The sequence below is a fragment of the Oncorhynchus nerka genome, linkage group LG15 (assembly GCF_034236695.1).
Source record: "Oncorhynchus nerka isolate Pitt River linkage group LG15, Oner_Uvic_2.0, whole genome shotgun sequence".
Taxonomy (NCBI): domain Eukaryota; kingdom Metazoa; phylum Chordata; class Actinopteri; order Salmoniformes; family Salmonidae; genus Oncorhynchus; species Oncorhynchus nerka.
This window is the reverse complement of record NC_088410.1, coordinates 22354005-22367893: the sequence shown is the minus strand read 5'-3', so window position 1 is coordinate 22367893 and position 13889 is coordinate 22354005. Positions and strand designations below refer to the sequence as shown.

General features: G+C 43.1%; 1 protein-coding gene across 1 annotated transcript; it reads left to right on the top strand.

Annotated features, from left to right (window-relative positions):
- Positions 1-5425: 5425 nt before the first annotated feature.
- On the top strand, positions 5426-10666 carry atf4a (activating transcription factor 4a). The gene is made up of 3 exons (XM_029644171.2): positions 5426-5584; positions 7574-8101; positions 8767-10666. The coding sequence occupies exons 2-3, from the start codon at positions 7720-7722 to the stop codon at positions 9765-9767; spliced, it is 1383 nt and encodes a 460-aa protein (XP_029500031.2). The 5' UTR covers positions 5426-5584; positions 7574-7719; the 3' UTR covers positions 9768-10666.
- The last annotated feature ends 3223 nt before the right edge of the window (positions 10667-13889 follow it).

The window sequence follows — 13889 nt, the reverse complement described above, 5'->3', positions numbered from 1 at the left end:
TAATTTGTAGCATGGGCCTATTTAAATTGAGCTACTGTTCTGTTCCTTCTGACTTTTAGCTGAGATAAAAATGGTCTCGCCTTGGGCGGCAGCACGTCCAGGACCGGCCCTGGGCATGATCATGTTGTGGCTCAAGTAAATGAAGTAGGACGTTTGATACCCTCCGAAATGTAGATCCAAGCACACAAAATAATAATGATCTTCTATTGTGAGTGGAGAGAGGAAGTGTGTGTGTGAGAGAGGAAGTGTGTGTGTGTGTGTGGAGAGAGGAAGTGTGTGTGGAGAGAGGAAGTGTGTGTGTGAGAGAAACTGTGCTTTGTGACAAGACAAATCTCCAGGGGAGTTCAGACAGGAGTGTAGTTGTACATCTGTGATGACAAAGGTAAGGGCCTTTTTGTATTTCCCTGTGGAGTTTTGTGTCTGAGTCTGGTATGATTTAGCCCTTGATGCCCTTGATGCATATCCTCAAATGGATGAGCAGACTTCATGAACGTTTCTTTTGTTCAATAAGTACATACGTTTTTGCCCCAACGTACTTTATTATTTGTGCTCACTTAGGGATTTATGTCAAACCTTGTATTGACTACATTAACCAAACACAAATTAATGCATTGCAAAAATAATACAATTGTTTTTTTATAAGTAGGAACCTGTGTTTTGTCATGACATGATGCCTGATTTTAATGCTGCATTTTTAGCCTTACATTTAAAAAAATTGAAGCAATTGTCTGAGTATGTTGCTGCACAATCTGACATAAAAAGAAAAGGACAGTTTGATCAAAAAGCTTTAAATTAAGGTTCAAATCCAGGCATGTCATATGATGGCGCAAAACACAAGGCTGAATTTAAGACTTGTGTGTGACACTATCAGAGTGAAAGTGAAAAGGATGCAAGGCATTATTAATGATTCATTCCAAGTTGCACATCTCCACAGCCTAAATGTGTCTTGACTCTTATCCAAATGGATAGACAGGCAACATCCAGGGTTCTTCCTCCACTGCAAAACACCAATAATGTACAGAAAGCAGATGATCAACTGTTATCAAGCACACCTGGGTCAGAAAATATGATTGCCTTCCTGAATAGCAGCCAGCGAATTCTACTAGATGAAAAGACAAAATTAGAATGACATCCTGGCATTTGAAACATACTCAATTCGATGTGGGACATACAATAAAATGTTATATTTCCGCATACCCCAAAACACTACTATTTAGAACTCAACTACACTTATTCAGCAGGTGCTTCATCTCTGTCCGGCTCCTTACTATTCACCGTGACAGTATCGATTTAAAGAAGTATGTACACAAGTATTTGCTTTTAACCTTTCCACCTTAGGTACTTTTTGAGTGTGTGGCAGATTCATCCCCACCACAGCCTCCACCTCTGGTGCGCCACTCCAGGAACATCTATATGGGCAAGCCTGAGGAGAGTGATCCCCAGAGGAGATGGAGCTGTGGTCCCCCCTCTCCCTCAGTCTCACTTGGCCCAGGGGTGGTCCCCTGTGGTCCCCCCCCCCTCTCCCTCAGTCTCACTTGGCCCAGGGGTTGGTGTGATCCCCAGAGGAGATGGAGCTGTGGTTCCCCCTCTCCCTCAGTCTCACTTGGCCCAGGGGTTGGTGTGATCCCCCCCCCTCTCCCTCAGTCTCAGGCCCAGATCCCCAGGAGCTGGAGCTGGTCCCCCTCTCCCTCAGTCTCACTTGGCCCAGGGGTTGGTGTGATCCCCAGAGGAGATGGAGCTGTGGTCCTCCCCCTCTCCCTCAGTCTCACTTGGCCCAGGGGTTGGTGGAGGCAGAGTAAGATTGGATTCAACCATTGTCAACATACTGTACATCAAGTTGAATTCCTTTATATTTGAACTGCAGTTTCAACTAGGACATCCACCATGGCTCTCGACCTCCCTCTTCTCTGAGAGTCCTATGGTGGGAAATATACATTGACTTGAGTTCTCCAGACACAGTTCAGAAGTGGCCTCCTATGGCCCAGCAGAAGTTGTCTGTGAGAAGTAATCCTGAAATCACTGTGACTGAAATGGTCAAGAAGGTATCTTGCCACAACACACTCTTCTCTTCCATTTGATCTCATATATATATATATATATATATATATATATCCCATATAGGAGTGAATCCTAACTTCCCCTGAAGTCAAATGTTCACGTTGTCTCCCATTAACATCAACGCAGTGCTATGTAGTAAAAATTCGACTTGAGTGGAAGTTAGGATTTGCCTCAGAAAATGCACTCTCTGAAAATGACTTGCATTACATTGACGGAGAGGATTCCAATCTTCCACTCTATGAAAATGTTTTGGTTACGCAGGAATCTCGTATGGTGAGACAGACAGAGAAAAGAGATGTTTAACGCTAAGCTTAAATCCAATGAACAACCCAAATAACACTAACAGTAATCCAAATGCAATCTATACGTATGTACACAGGGAGCATTTACACATTGTACTGTATACTAAGAATGACAGAGTACAGCAGTATATATATTACAGTGAGCTATGTCAAGAATCCGTATATAATACATATGTGGTGAGTATATAAACAGTAACTACAATGCAATGTACAGCAGTAGAAATATTAGAATGAGCTACATGAAGAATACAGTATTTAATCATAACACTAATGTATTACCAATACTGTAATAACTGTTTTTCCGAGCTGTACATTGTTTTGTTTTCCCCAGTTTGGGTCGCCTGCTGTCGTTGACAGAGAGGAGTCCAATCACCCTCTTTATGAAGAGGTTTTGGTTACGCAGGAAACGCGTACAGTGAGACAACTTTCTCAGTTTTAGCATTTATGTATCTGAAGGACTTTGCACTGCATTATCTGTTGTGTATGACTTTATTGATGATATATTTAGGCAGATTATTTCTATAATTGTGTTTTATATGATATAACGCATAACATGTTAAGAATGTTTCTGCATATGTACCAAGATGATCAAATAAACCTTAACCAGGGTGGCCAAAGTGACAGGAGCTCCAGTGCCATAGAGGCCAGAAGTAAGGCATCAGGGGTGGTCCAAGGCTTTGCTCTAGGCATGGATATCTACTTCACGAAGCAAGAGGATGCTCCAAGGCTTCGCTATGGGCATGGATATCTACTTCACGAAGCAAGAGGATGCTCCAAGGCTTCGCTCTGGGCATGGATATCTACTTCACGAAGCAAGAGGATGCTCCAAGGCTTCGCTCTGGGCATGGATATCTACTTCACGAAGCAAGAGGATGTTCCAAGGCCTCGCTCTGGGCATGGATATCTACTTCACGAAGCAAGAGGATGCTCCAAGGCTTCGCTCTGGGCATGGATATCTACTTCACGAAGCAAGAGGATGTTCCAAGGCTTCGCTCTGGGCATGGATATCTACTTCACGAAGCAAGAAGATGCTCCAAGGCCTCGCTCTGGGCATGGATATCTACTTCACGAAGCAAGAGGATGTTCCAAGGCTTCGCTCTGGGCATGGATATCTACTTCACGAAGCAAGAGGATGCTCCAAGGCTTCGCTCTGGGCATGGATATCTACTTCACGAAGCAAGAGGATGCTCCAAGGCTTCGCTCTGGGCATGGATATCTACTTCACGAAGCAAGAGGATGCTCCAAAGCTGAAGAAAGGACTGAAGTACAAGTTTGGGGAAAAAGAAACGCAAAGTGTCTCAGCAGCTGAATGAAGGGCTGGATGAAGTGTTCGAGGCCAAAGACGAGCTAGTGGAAAATAATCTCTTCCTCTGAGGTGGAGGAGACGGAGAAAGAGGATGAGGAGCCAAATCAATGTTTATTTGTGAGGTGAAAATAATATAGGGTGTAAACTACAGTGAAATTCTTACTTGGAAGCTCTCAACATTCCAGTAACGTTACACTTTGTCAAAAATATTAGCAATAAAAAAGTCATACAAAATATGTAGGAAAATAAAACATTTTTTGTTATATTTTTTTCTGTTCTATGTTTTATTCTATTAATAGTTGAGATTGTCTGTGAATAAGAGGGCATGAGGTTGTTAATCATGATTTGTCAGGACTCTTGACAGCTGCTTTTCCAGATGTAGATATTTTTACTAATAACTTCAACAAATGCGCCACTCTATTGACTCAACCTCAAAATATGTAATAAACAAATAACCTTGAATTCATTATATTTACATCTCTGTCAACAAAATTGAGAGACAATATTTTTGCTCAATAAACTATTTTTTCAAATGATCTTTCTAAAGAACCATTTCTATATTGTCACGTATACCAAACATTAGGAACACATTCCTAATATTGAGTTGCACCCTGTCTTGCCCATTCCCCCTCTGAGCTATATACCATTGGTATACATACACAATCCATGTCTCAATTGTCTCAAGGCTTAAAAATCCATCTTTATTCTGTCTCCTCCCCTTCATCTACACTGAAGTGAATTTAACAAGTGACATCAATAAGGGATCATGGCTCTCACCTGGATTTACCTAGTCAGTCTGTCATGGAAATAACAGGTGTTCTTAATGTTTTGTATACTCAGTGTACTATACATTTGTTAAAAATGTCAAATAAATTTACATTTTTATTTTTTACTACCCACTAGACCCCGACTTTGAATACCACTGGTCAAATGGAACAGTTACATTGTCTGTTTCTCAAATGGCACCATATAGGGCTGTGGTCAAAAGTAGTGCACTACATAGGGAATAGGGTACTAGTTTGATGTACCATAGACAATGGAGAACTCAGTGACCTCCACTACTTCTTTATTTGGCTTTTCAACCACCAGGTGGAGAGATTGGACATGTATTCAATTGTAATAATGAGTTGTCATCAGAATATAACTAAACCATATCTGTTTATAAAATTGAAATTAAGTTACCACAATTTTCGTTTCAATCTGTTGATTAGTTACCGTTGATTAGTCTTCAGTTAAGTTAATAAAGACACTCGAATCATTGAGGACAAATCATCTTTGGAAAAGAGACTCCTCTAGAAATTCAACGTGTCCTTTTCTACTATAAGTAATGGGTGTATTAAGGCTGAAAAACAATTATTTGATCACTTTAGACAAGTTATAATACATTTTGATCGATCTTAGATTGACTTTTATCTAACTTTGTTAAGTAGTATACTCTACACATTGCAGTCCTTCGTTTTGTGGGCAACAAGTTTCACGTAATCAAACGTAATACACTGGATTTTTTAGATTGGAAATACAAGTTACCTATGTAAACATTAATTTCCTCTTCAATCTTAATTCAATGTATACATGTTAATTTGACCTACATTTCGTCGGTTACACTATGGCCCTGGACCTATTTATTTCCAACGAGCGGAATAACGATCTAAACCAATCAGAGGCAGTAACGGGATCGGAGTGATACACCACAGCGCTGTTTGACGGAAGGATACACTTGGGTGTGATGCGGGACTATAAATACTCATGTGACCTCGTTCGACCGTTGTTTCTCTGTGACATTCAACGTTATTTCGTAGCATTCCGAGCGCTCAGTTCTCCTTCGCAAAATGGCAGTTTAACGTGCAGCGGCATATCCAGCAGCGGCAACAACCCGGCAGTGCAACGGTCAAGCACTGGCTTTTTTACGCAAAATGGCGTAAGTAAAAATGATACGTATTTCTTCTCAGAAAATGTAAAGTCAGTCACATGTCAGCTGTCGGGCAGGTGTGGCTGGCAAGCAGGCTTGGGAAGTTGTTGTTAGCGTTCTAGCTAGCTAACTCTACAATACAATAGCTTATACTGTTTGCTAACTTTTCTTCAGATATTTGATATGTCAGACTGTCAGCTAGATTTGGGCTGTCTTTGGCACCTACCCAACTGTGGAAATAGTTACTCGTATCAACTGTCTGCCTGAAATAACCAACGTTAGACAGTATATGCTAACGTTATTCAGTGTCGGCGTTTCAGTGACTTTCAACAAAGTGACAATAAAACCACGTGGATCCCGTGCCATCTACAGTGGGCCATTTTTAAACCGATATCTACGTCATAACTAATCAACTACCCCCTTCTCATATTGAATAACAATCTTTTTATGATTTTTAACTAATGTTATTAAACCCAGGCTCATACATGGATGAAGTTACTATGCCAGACATGGCAACGTGGCACTTTCAAAATGGCGTATTTGTGTCCTCTCGCTTTCTACTTTCCTTTCATGACCAGATGGTTGTTGTGAAAATGGCGGTAACCTCACCCTCCCCTCTCCGTTTCCATAGTGAGTCAGCGAGGAGGCGGCGTTACCGGTCACATCATGACCAAATTAGGCAACGTTATCCCGTGGCGGTGGGCGAGGAGTTTACAAGCAATGGCGAAATTTCCACTGAAGTATTAGACCAGAATATCTCGTACTATTTTGTGAAATACATGAATGCGTTTTAGGATATATTAAGTCAAAAGTTATTGACTCGACTTGTTCCTTTAGCACTTAGTTGAACAAATGGCCTCAAATTTACCAGGAAACGGCCGAATGTTACCGTTTGACTAGGTCACTAGGACATAACTTCAGATACCACAGGTTTTTACAAGATATCTCTAGCAGACTGTTTTCATGTGTATTTCCCAGACGCATACTTCCTCTTAAAATACTTCCTCCTAACACTGGGGCATTTGTTTATTTGTCCCTACCTTGGTGGGTGGGAGGAGTTAACCAGTGCATTAGTTGAGCCAGATGCCCTGCTCAGTCCAACTGTGAAGCCAGCTCAAAACAAAAGTGACATAAATAAGCATGTGGAGTGATGTGTAGGATTCTGTGTTTTCACATGCAAAGTGATTGCTTTTGATAAATGGTGCATCTGCCTTCAAAGTGAAAACCAGTTAAATATTTATTATATGGAGAAGCGATGTATGTTTCTGGAAGACACACCATGCTGCCTTTGACAACATGACAGCGGCACAGATTATTGTTTGATTTGTCAAGGGCGCTCCTCCCTCCCCACTTTCTCCCGGCGTGAAGGACTATTCCCCGGTTCAACCCAGGGCGGCGTAATAGAACTTCCTCGATGGGTGTTACAATGAGGGTAGTCAATGAGTAGCACCATTTAACTGACACCATATATTGATATGATTACCTATCCCTCAAAACAATGACATGTGGCGAAGAGATTCTTGAAGAACGATCTGACCTTAAAGGCCATGTACTCTTATAATCTCCACCCCTCAGATCCTGGTTCCTCTCTAGGTTTCTTCCTAGGTTCCTTCCTTTCTAGGGAGTTTTTCCTAGCCACCGTGCTTCTATATATGCATTGTTTGGGGTTTTAGTCTGGGTTTCTGTGTAAGCATTTTGTGACATGTGCTGATTTAAGAAAAGAAAGAGGCTTTATAAATACATTTTTATTGATTGTTTTCCTTTTTATGTAGCCTAGCTATGATGGTACTAAGGCCCTGTCATACATGACATCTCACCCCTATCTCACCTTCTCTCCTACAGTATGTGTATGTCTACCGGAGAGAATGGGATATGCAAAATACATTTCTGTTGCTCATGTAGTAAATGGACCAATAAAGTAATGTTCTCTCCTCTGTGGAACTACTTGTCATACTGCAATTTGTAACCCCTATCCCTCCATCTCTCCTTTGTTTCCAGTTCTCTCAAACCAACCACCCTCAGCTCTGCTGTTGTCTACCACAGCACGATATCACCGTTCCCCCTAACGACGACAACGTCCGAAGACTCTCTGTTATCCCATTATAGTACCCTGTTACTGTTGACAGCCACCAGAAGAAGCAGTCATGTCCCTGTTGACTTCCCAACTGGTCTTGGAGGACGTTGGGGCCCTGTTACTGGACAACTGGTTTCTGACGGCTGACCCCATGGGGCCCCGTCTGGACCAAGATGAAGAGGATGATCTACCCCCCTCTCTCTCCTCCTCTCCTTCCCTCTCTCTCTCCAACTCTTCCGCCTCTTCCCTCTCTCCCTCCTCTTTGTTTAGTTTGTCTCCTTCTCCCTCCCATCTCTCGTCCTCCTCCGACTCCCTGCCTCCATCCCCTCGTCCCTCGTTCCTGGGGAGCAGCAAGGCCGGGTCCGGGGTAGAGGACCACCTGATGCCGTTGACTCCGTGGCTGGACTCTAGCGACCTGCTCCATGCCCACATGGGAATAAATGTCTGCAGAGGTGAGAACACAGCTGAAAAGAAAACCACAACAAAAACGCACAGCTCAAGTGTTGCAAAAGACATACAAACTCCTCCTTTGTTTGCTGACTAACCCTATACGTGGTTCCATCTGTGGTGTTATCACATCTATTAGGCTTAAACCTATCATTTTAAGCAATCCCCCACCTACGCTATCCCCTGGGCTCGGTTTGTCATAAACAGTTGCCCGATACCAACGTGTATGGTAATCATTAACCATAGAGGTAGTAACTACCGCTATTACCCGTTTGCACATCCACACGTGATGACAAGCCATCCATCACCCGAACAAACTGGTTTGTACCAGATTTCCTGGTTATTAATGTAAAACAAGACTAGTGTCAGCGTTGCTTTTCTTCCTCTTGTACAGACAGGAAACATTTTGGCAAACAATAGGGTTTTATAGTAGGGTTCCGGTATCAGCAACTTCAATGTCCCTTCAAATCATGATTAGACTGGAATATTGTCTTTCAGAGCAGGTTTTTGTTTGGGAAAGGACTTGTTTCAGAGGACCGATATATATATATATATTTTTTTTCTTCTTTCTGTTATCGCTGTACAATAATTATTAAAATTGTCATGTCATAAACATTGAGTATAATATGTTGTATATTTCGATGGAATTAACTTATCGCTTCTTCCCCAGATGATGCGTTTTCGGGCATGGACTGGATGGCTGAGAAGATAGACCTGAGTGACTTTGACCTGGACTCTCTGATTGGCTCCTGTTGTTCCGACGCCCTGCCCAGTTCCCCCGAGGAGCTCCTGGCCTCCCTGGAGACCCGAATGGACCTAGACCTGATGGACCCCTTCACCGCCCCAATCCCTGCCCCACACGAGGTGCTCTCCCTGGGCATCCCTCTGGCCGACCTCCCCTCCCTGGAGCTCCCTGAAGAAGAGGTAGGGGATGAGGTCAGAGGTCCTGTGGTGACGGTTCAGGATCAAGAGGTCGTGGTGAAGTCTGAGCCACAATCTCCAGCACCCCTCTCCATGGGGTATACCCTCGAGCTGGGGAGCGAAGTGGATGTTGATGTCTTGGAAGTCAAGACCACCCACACTCCAACTACCATCATCTCTGAGCCCAGCGACAGCCTCCAGACCACCGCCCCTATCGTCCTCTCCCTCCTGCCCTCAGGCCACTTCGTGGTAGTCCTCTCCCCTAAAGAGGAGCCAACCATCCTCCCCACATCAACCCTCTCAGCCTCCAGTAGCTGTGATGAGCAGTCTGATGACAGCGACTCCGGCATCGACTCTGTATCTGGCTCCCCTCCTCACCACCCATCTCCCTCTCCTTCTCCCTCCATAGCCGGGTCCTCCAGGACCAAACCTTATTCCAAACCTGAACCTGAGACTACATCCCCCACAACCCTCAGCGGTAAGGTCAAATCAGTATCCGGGGCGCCCAAGGTCGTGGAGAAGAAGCTCAAGAAGATGGCGCAGAACAAGACGGCAGCGACACGTTACCGACAGAAGAAGAAGAGCGAACAGGAAGTGCTGAGTGCGGAGTGTTCCGAGCTGGAGCAGAGGAACCATGAGCTGGCAGAGAAGGCTGACGGCATCAGCAGAGAGATCCAGTACCTCAGAGATCTGATGGAGGAGGTCCGCTCAGCGAAGAACAGGAAGAAGACCACTGTTAGTGTGGCGTAGTCAGTGGAAATTATGGATAGAAGGAAGGCAAGAAGGGGGAATGCATAGAATGAGATCCAGAACCTTGTGGAGGAGGGGCTACGTCCTGGTTATCCACCCTTCTACCAAAGTGGACGTTTGCACACTTGCTGTCTATGATCCGAAGTGTGCATTTGCATACTTTGGGAGAAGATTAGAGAAGGCAGTCTGGTAATGGCTAGAAAGATGATAGAAAAGTTGATGAGATTATTATCAGGGGGAGAAGATGTGGGACTGATTTTAGTCAGGCGGAGCATCAGTCATGCTGGTCTGTTCTGTATGAACCCTATTACAGTGTTACACTGGTATACATACACATTATTAAACACACACACACACAAGTGTTGTATGGTATTGTCTTGACTAGGCCATGGCTACTGTGTAGGTAGGAAAATGTAGAATTACGACAGACAAATTAGTATGGCCACACTTACCAAGATCCAACCCATAACCTTCCCCAAAAATACTCCAGTTTCAAAGACCAGTTCCAACAACCCCCCCCCCCCCCCAACTGTCACCCTACTGTTACTCTTACCCCACTCACCCCTTACCTTCCCCCTTTTTTCTCGTTACCCCACTACTCTTTGACATCCTCTATGCAGCTTTAGTCCAGAAAGGGGCCTCACCCTGTGGCAGATTTTTAAATGTTACACTGAATTCCCTCTGTCACAATGTTATGTTTGTTATGTATATATCTTCACCTGAACTCTACTCTGGCTTCATCAGGGTTTTATTTAACGCTGGATAGTAGGAAACCATCCATCTACTAGACTGTCCTAGACCTAGTTGGCAACTCTACTGTAGCTTTTAGCTACATGTTTGTTTGGCTTGTATAAATGCTTTGCTATTGTTTACTATTAAAGCTCCTTATTGAATCTCAATTGATCTGTTATCTTTTATTTGGATTAAGAAGTACATGTTAACTATTAGTGGCAAATCTAAATGCCATGACAAACGTACAGTGAAATTGATATGCAAGTTTAGTAAAGCACTAGTTGTGTACACATACGACTGATACCATATAAGCGTTGAATCAATTTGATGACTAAGCAACAGCATTCTGGTATTTTAAGCCTGTGCAACTTGAATGGCAGGTGATACTGGTCCTGGGAAAAAATATTAATGAAGCATATGAATAGGAGTGCTGACCTAGGATCAGGTCTCGTGTCCATATAATCTTGATCTGAAATATAAACTGGTTCTAGATCAGCACTCCCTACTTTGAAGTTTTATGAATACAGACTGCCACACTCGAGCGCCAACCTAAGCTTCGTGAATATCGGGTCTATTTTAAGCATCTTGGAGTAGGAGTGCTGATTTTGAGTTCAGTTTTCCTTTTAAATCACAATGAATAAGAGGCCTGATCCTAGATTGGCTCTCCATACATACGGCCCCAGGTATACCTGATTTACATGTAAGATTGCGCAAACAGGAAATGGCTGGGTAGTTGGTAGTGCAAACATCCATGCTAGAACTAGTACAGCTATACAACTTGTCATTGTGCAATAGTTAATGCAGGGGTTGGCAAGTACACTACTACACGTTTGAGCTTTTAGAGTGATTAGCTTATAATATTTGTTTTTAAATGTTATTTAAATAATTATTAAACAAGCTATTTTACCATAACATATAAGGATATATAGCAGGGATTGTTAACTGGTGGCCCTCACATTTTTTTTCAGAATACATTTTTAGCATAAAAAATTGGGGCATAAAGTAATAAAATCACTAGGAATTCACCTCAAAATGTTATTTAGGAAATCTATTCCCAAGTATTTCCTCTCATAAATAGAGACGTGATCTTGTAAGCAAGGTTTTAAATGATTGTTTCCGTCAAATACAATATCTGTTTGGGCTTCGTACGTCAATTTTCAGAGTACAAATGATTAATAATTATGTTCCGGTGCCCTGACCATCCGCTCAAGAAATGGTCCCGCGGCTGAATCTAGTTGGTGATCCCTGTCTATAGAATCTATATAATATCAGTGTTTGTCATTGTGCTTTAAGGGTTAGCCAGTACACCCTGCTTATACTGTGTCATTAGCTGTTTTACAATAACATTTGTTTAAAAAATAAATATCCTTAATTAAACAAGTTAAAGACTAATCTTCTGAAAATAAGCCTTGGTGCGAGTTGAGCTATTTCAGAAAGTCTTAGAAAACAGGTTTGAACCGGCCATCATTCGGCATATTTTCCTGCCATTGGCTGAAGGAACAAAACCCAAAATGCAGAAGTGAGTCAGAGAAATGTGTGTGAGTGAGAAAGAGACTGAGTGGGGGGAGGATAGAGAGAAGAAGGAAGCACAGCTGTGAAAACGTCTCACAGGAAAGAATCTCTTGTCTATTTCCCCCATTTGTTTTATCTGAAACCAGACAGACTGAGGGGAAACATTGGTCTCTTTCTCTCTCTCTGTGTGTGTGTGTGGCAAAAAGTTGTGGGTTGGCAGCATATGTCAGTGAGTGAAAGAGAGAAAAAGGTTGTGGGTTAGTGTGTGAGTATGTGCAATGAAAATAGTGTGAGGTCATTAGACTGAATATTTGTGTGTGTCTATATGTAAGACTAGTGCACGTGTATGAGTGTCTGTCCAGGTGTACAAACGTTTGTGTGAAAGAGTTCAGTGGGTTGAAAGACACATGGCAGACAGATGTGTACATTTAGCTTGAGCAGTAAAAGGTCACAGGTTGATTTATTAGACCTTTATTTACAACCATGTAAGCCAGGAGAACAGACACACACAGTCCACAGTAGTGAGGCCTTCCACTCCTGCACAGGCCCTGATAAGAACCGCCCTTAGAGAGAGAGAGAAGAGGAGGGAAGGAGAAGGAGAGAGTGGAAACGATAAGGGGAGAGAGGTAGAAAGAAAGCTAGAGGGAGAGAGAGGGGGAGAATAGCTAGTCAGTTGTTCAACTGAAATGTGTCTTCTGCATTTAACCCAACCCGTCTGATTCAGAAAGGTGCGGGGGGGAGGGGGCCTTAATCAGTTGTTGTTGGGAGTTAACTGCCTTGCTCAAGGGCAGAACGGCAGATTTATCTACCTTGCTGGCTCTGGGTTCTGAACCAGCGACCTTTCAGTAACTGGCCCAATGCTCTTAACCGCTAGATGGAGGGAGAGAACAAGTGAGAGGCATGTCAAGCCAAGGCAAATGCCATGCAGGGAATGAATGCCTGTTTGAAATGGGATTTGAAATGGCTCCAGACCTGGGTTCAAATACCATTTGAAATCATTTCAAATACTTGATCTGTGCTTGATTGAGGTTGCCTGTTAAAATGGAACCACCTGTGACCTGGCACTCCAGGCAGACTAAAGCAAATACTATATTTGAACGTTTTCAAATAGTATTTGAACCCAGGTCTGAATAGCTCATTAGGAGATCATGGGTGTGAGTGCTGGGATCGACAAAGCGTTTTAAGGCAGGCTGACTGAAGATGAGCCTTGACTTGTAGTGTTCATTCCACATGAATCTACTGTTATTTGGTTTGCGTACCAAATGGCACCCTATTCCCCATGGGACCTGGTCAAAAGGAGTGTACTACATAGGGAATAGGGTGCCATTTTGGGATGCAGCCTACCAACCACAATGGGCTTCATTCATTAATGGCTTGGGTTGGCTTGTCAGTATGCTTTTGGTGTTTTGAGCCATTCACAATAACAGGGATTCTCACTGGCGTGTGTGTTTCATGATTCACTGGCCCTAAACTAAGGTTTGATCAGGCCGCAGCCACATAGCAGTTACTGGTGGTATGTAGTGTTAATTATAACTCTTGGCTAGAGCCCAGGTAGAGGCCTCATTGGTTAACAAAGGCAAAGAAGGTCTGAGTAAGGAATAGTATAGATGTATCTGTCCACCACTGAGTAGATTCAAAGAGGGACTACAGTACCATGAAACTGAGACTGCATCCCAATGGCACCTGGGTTCTGGTCAAAAGTAGCGCACTGTATAGGGAATAGTGCTAATTGGGACGTGACCTCTAGCAGTCCATTGCTACTTCCCACAGACTTGTCAAAATGCTATTTTAGGCACTTGCCTTTCAAAGCACAAAATACTATACCTAACAAAAATGATGGGGAAGCAACTTTGATTCAACCAGCGTGTGCCCAGTGGG

Excerpts from the sequence above, each read along its gene's own strand:
- atf4a (XM_029644171.2), top strand. The coding sequence starts at position 7,720 with ATGTCCCTGTTGACTTCCCAACTGGTCTTGGAGGACGTTGGGGCCCTG. Across the intron at positions 8,102-8,766 it reads GGGAATAAATGTCTGCAGAG|ATGATGCGTTTTCGGGCATG; the intron begins GTGAGAACACAG and ends CTTCTTCCCCAG.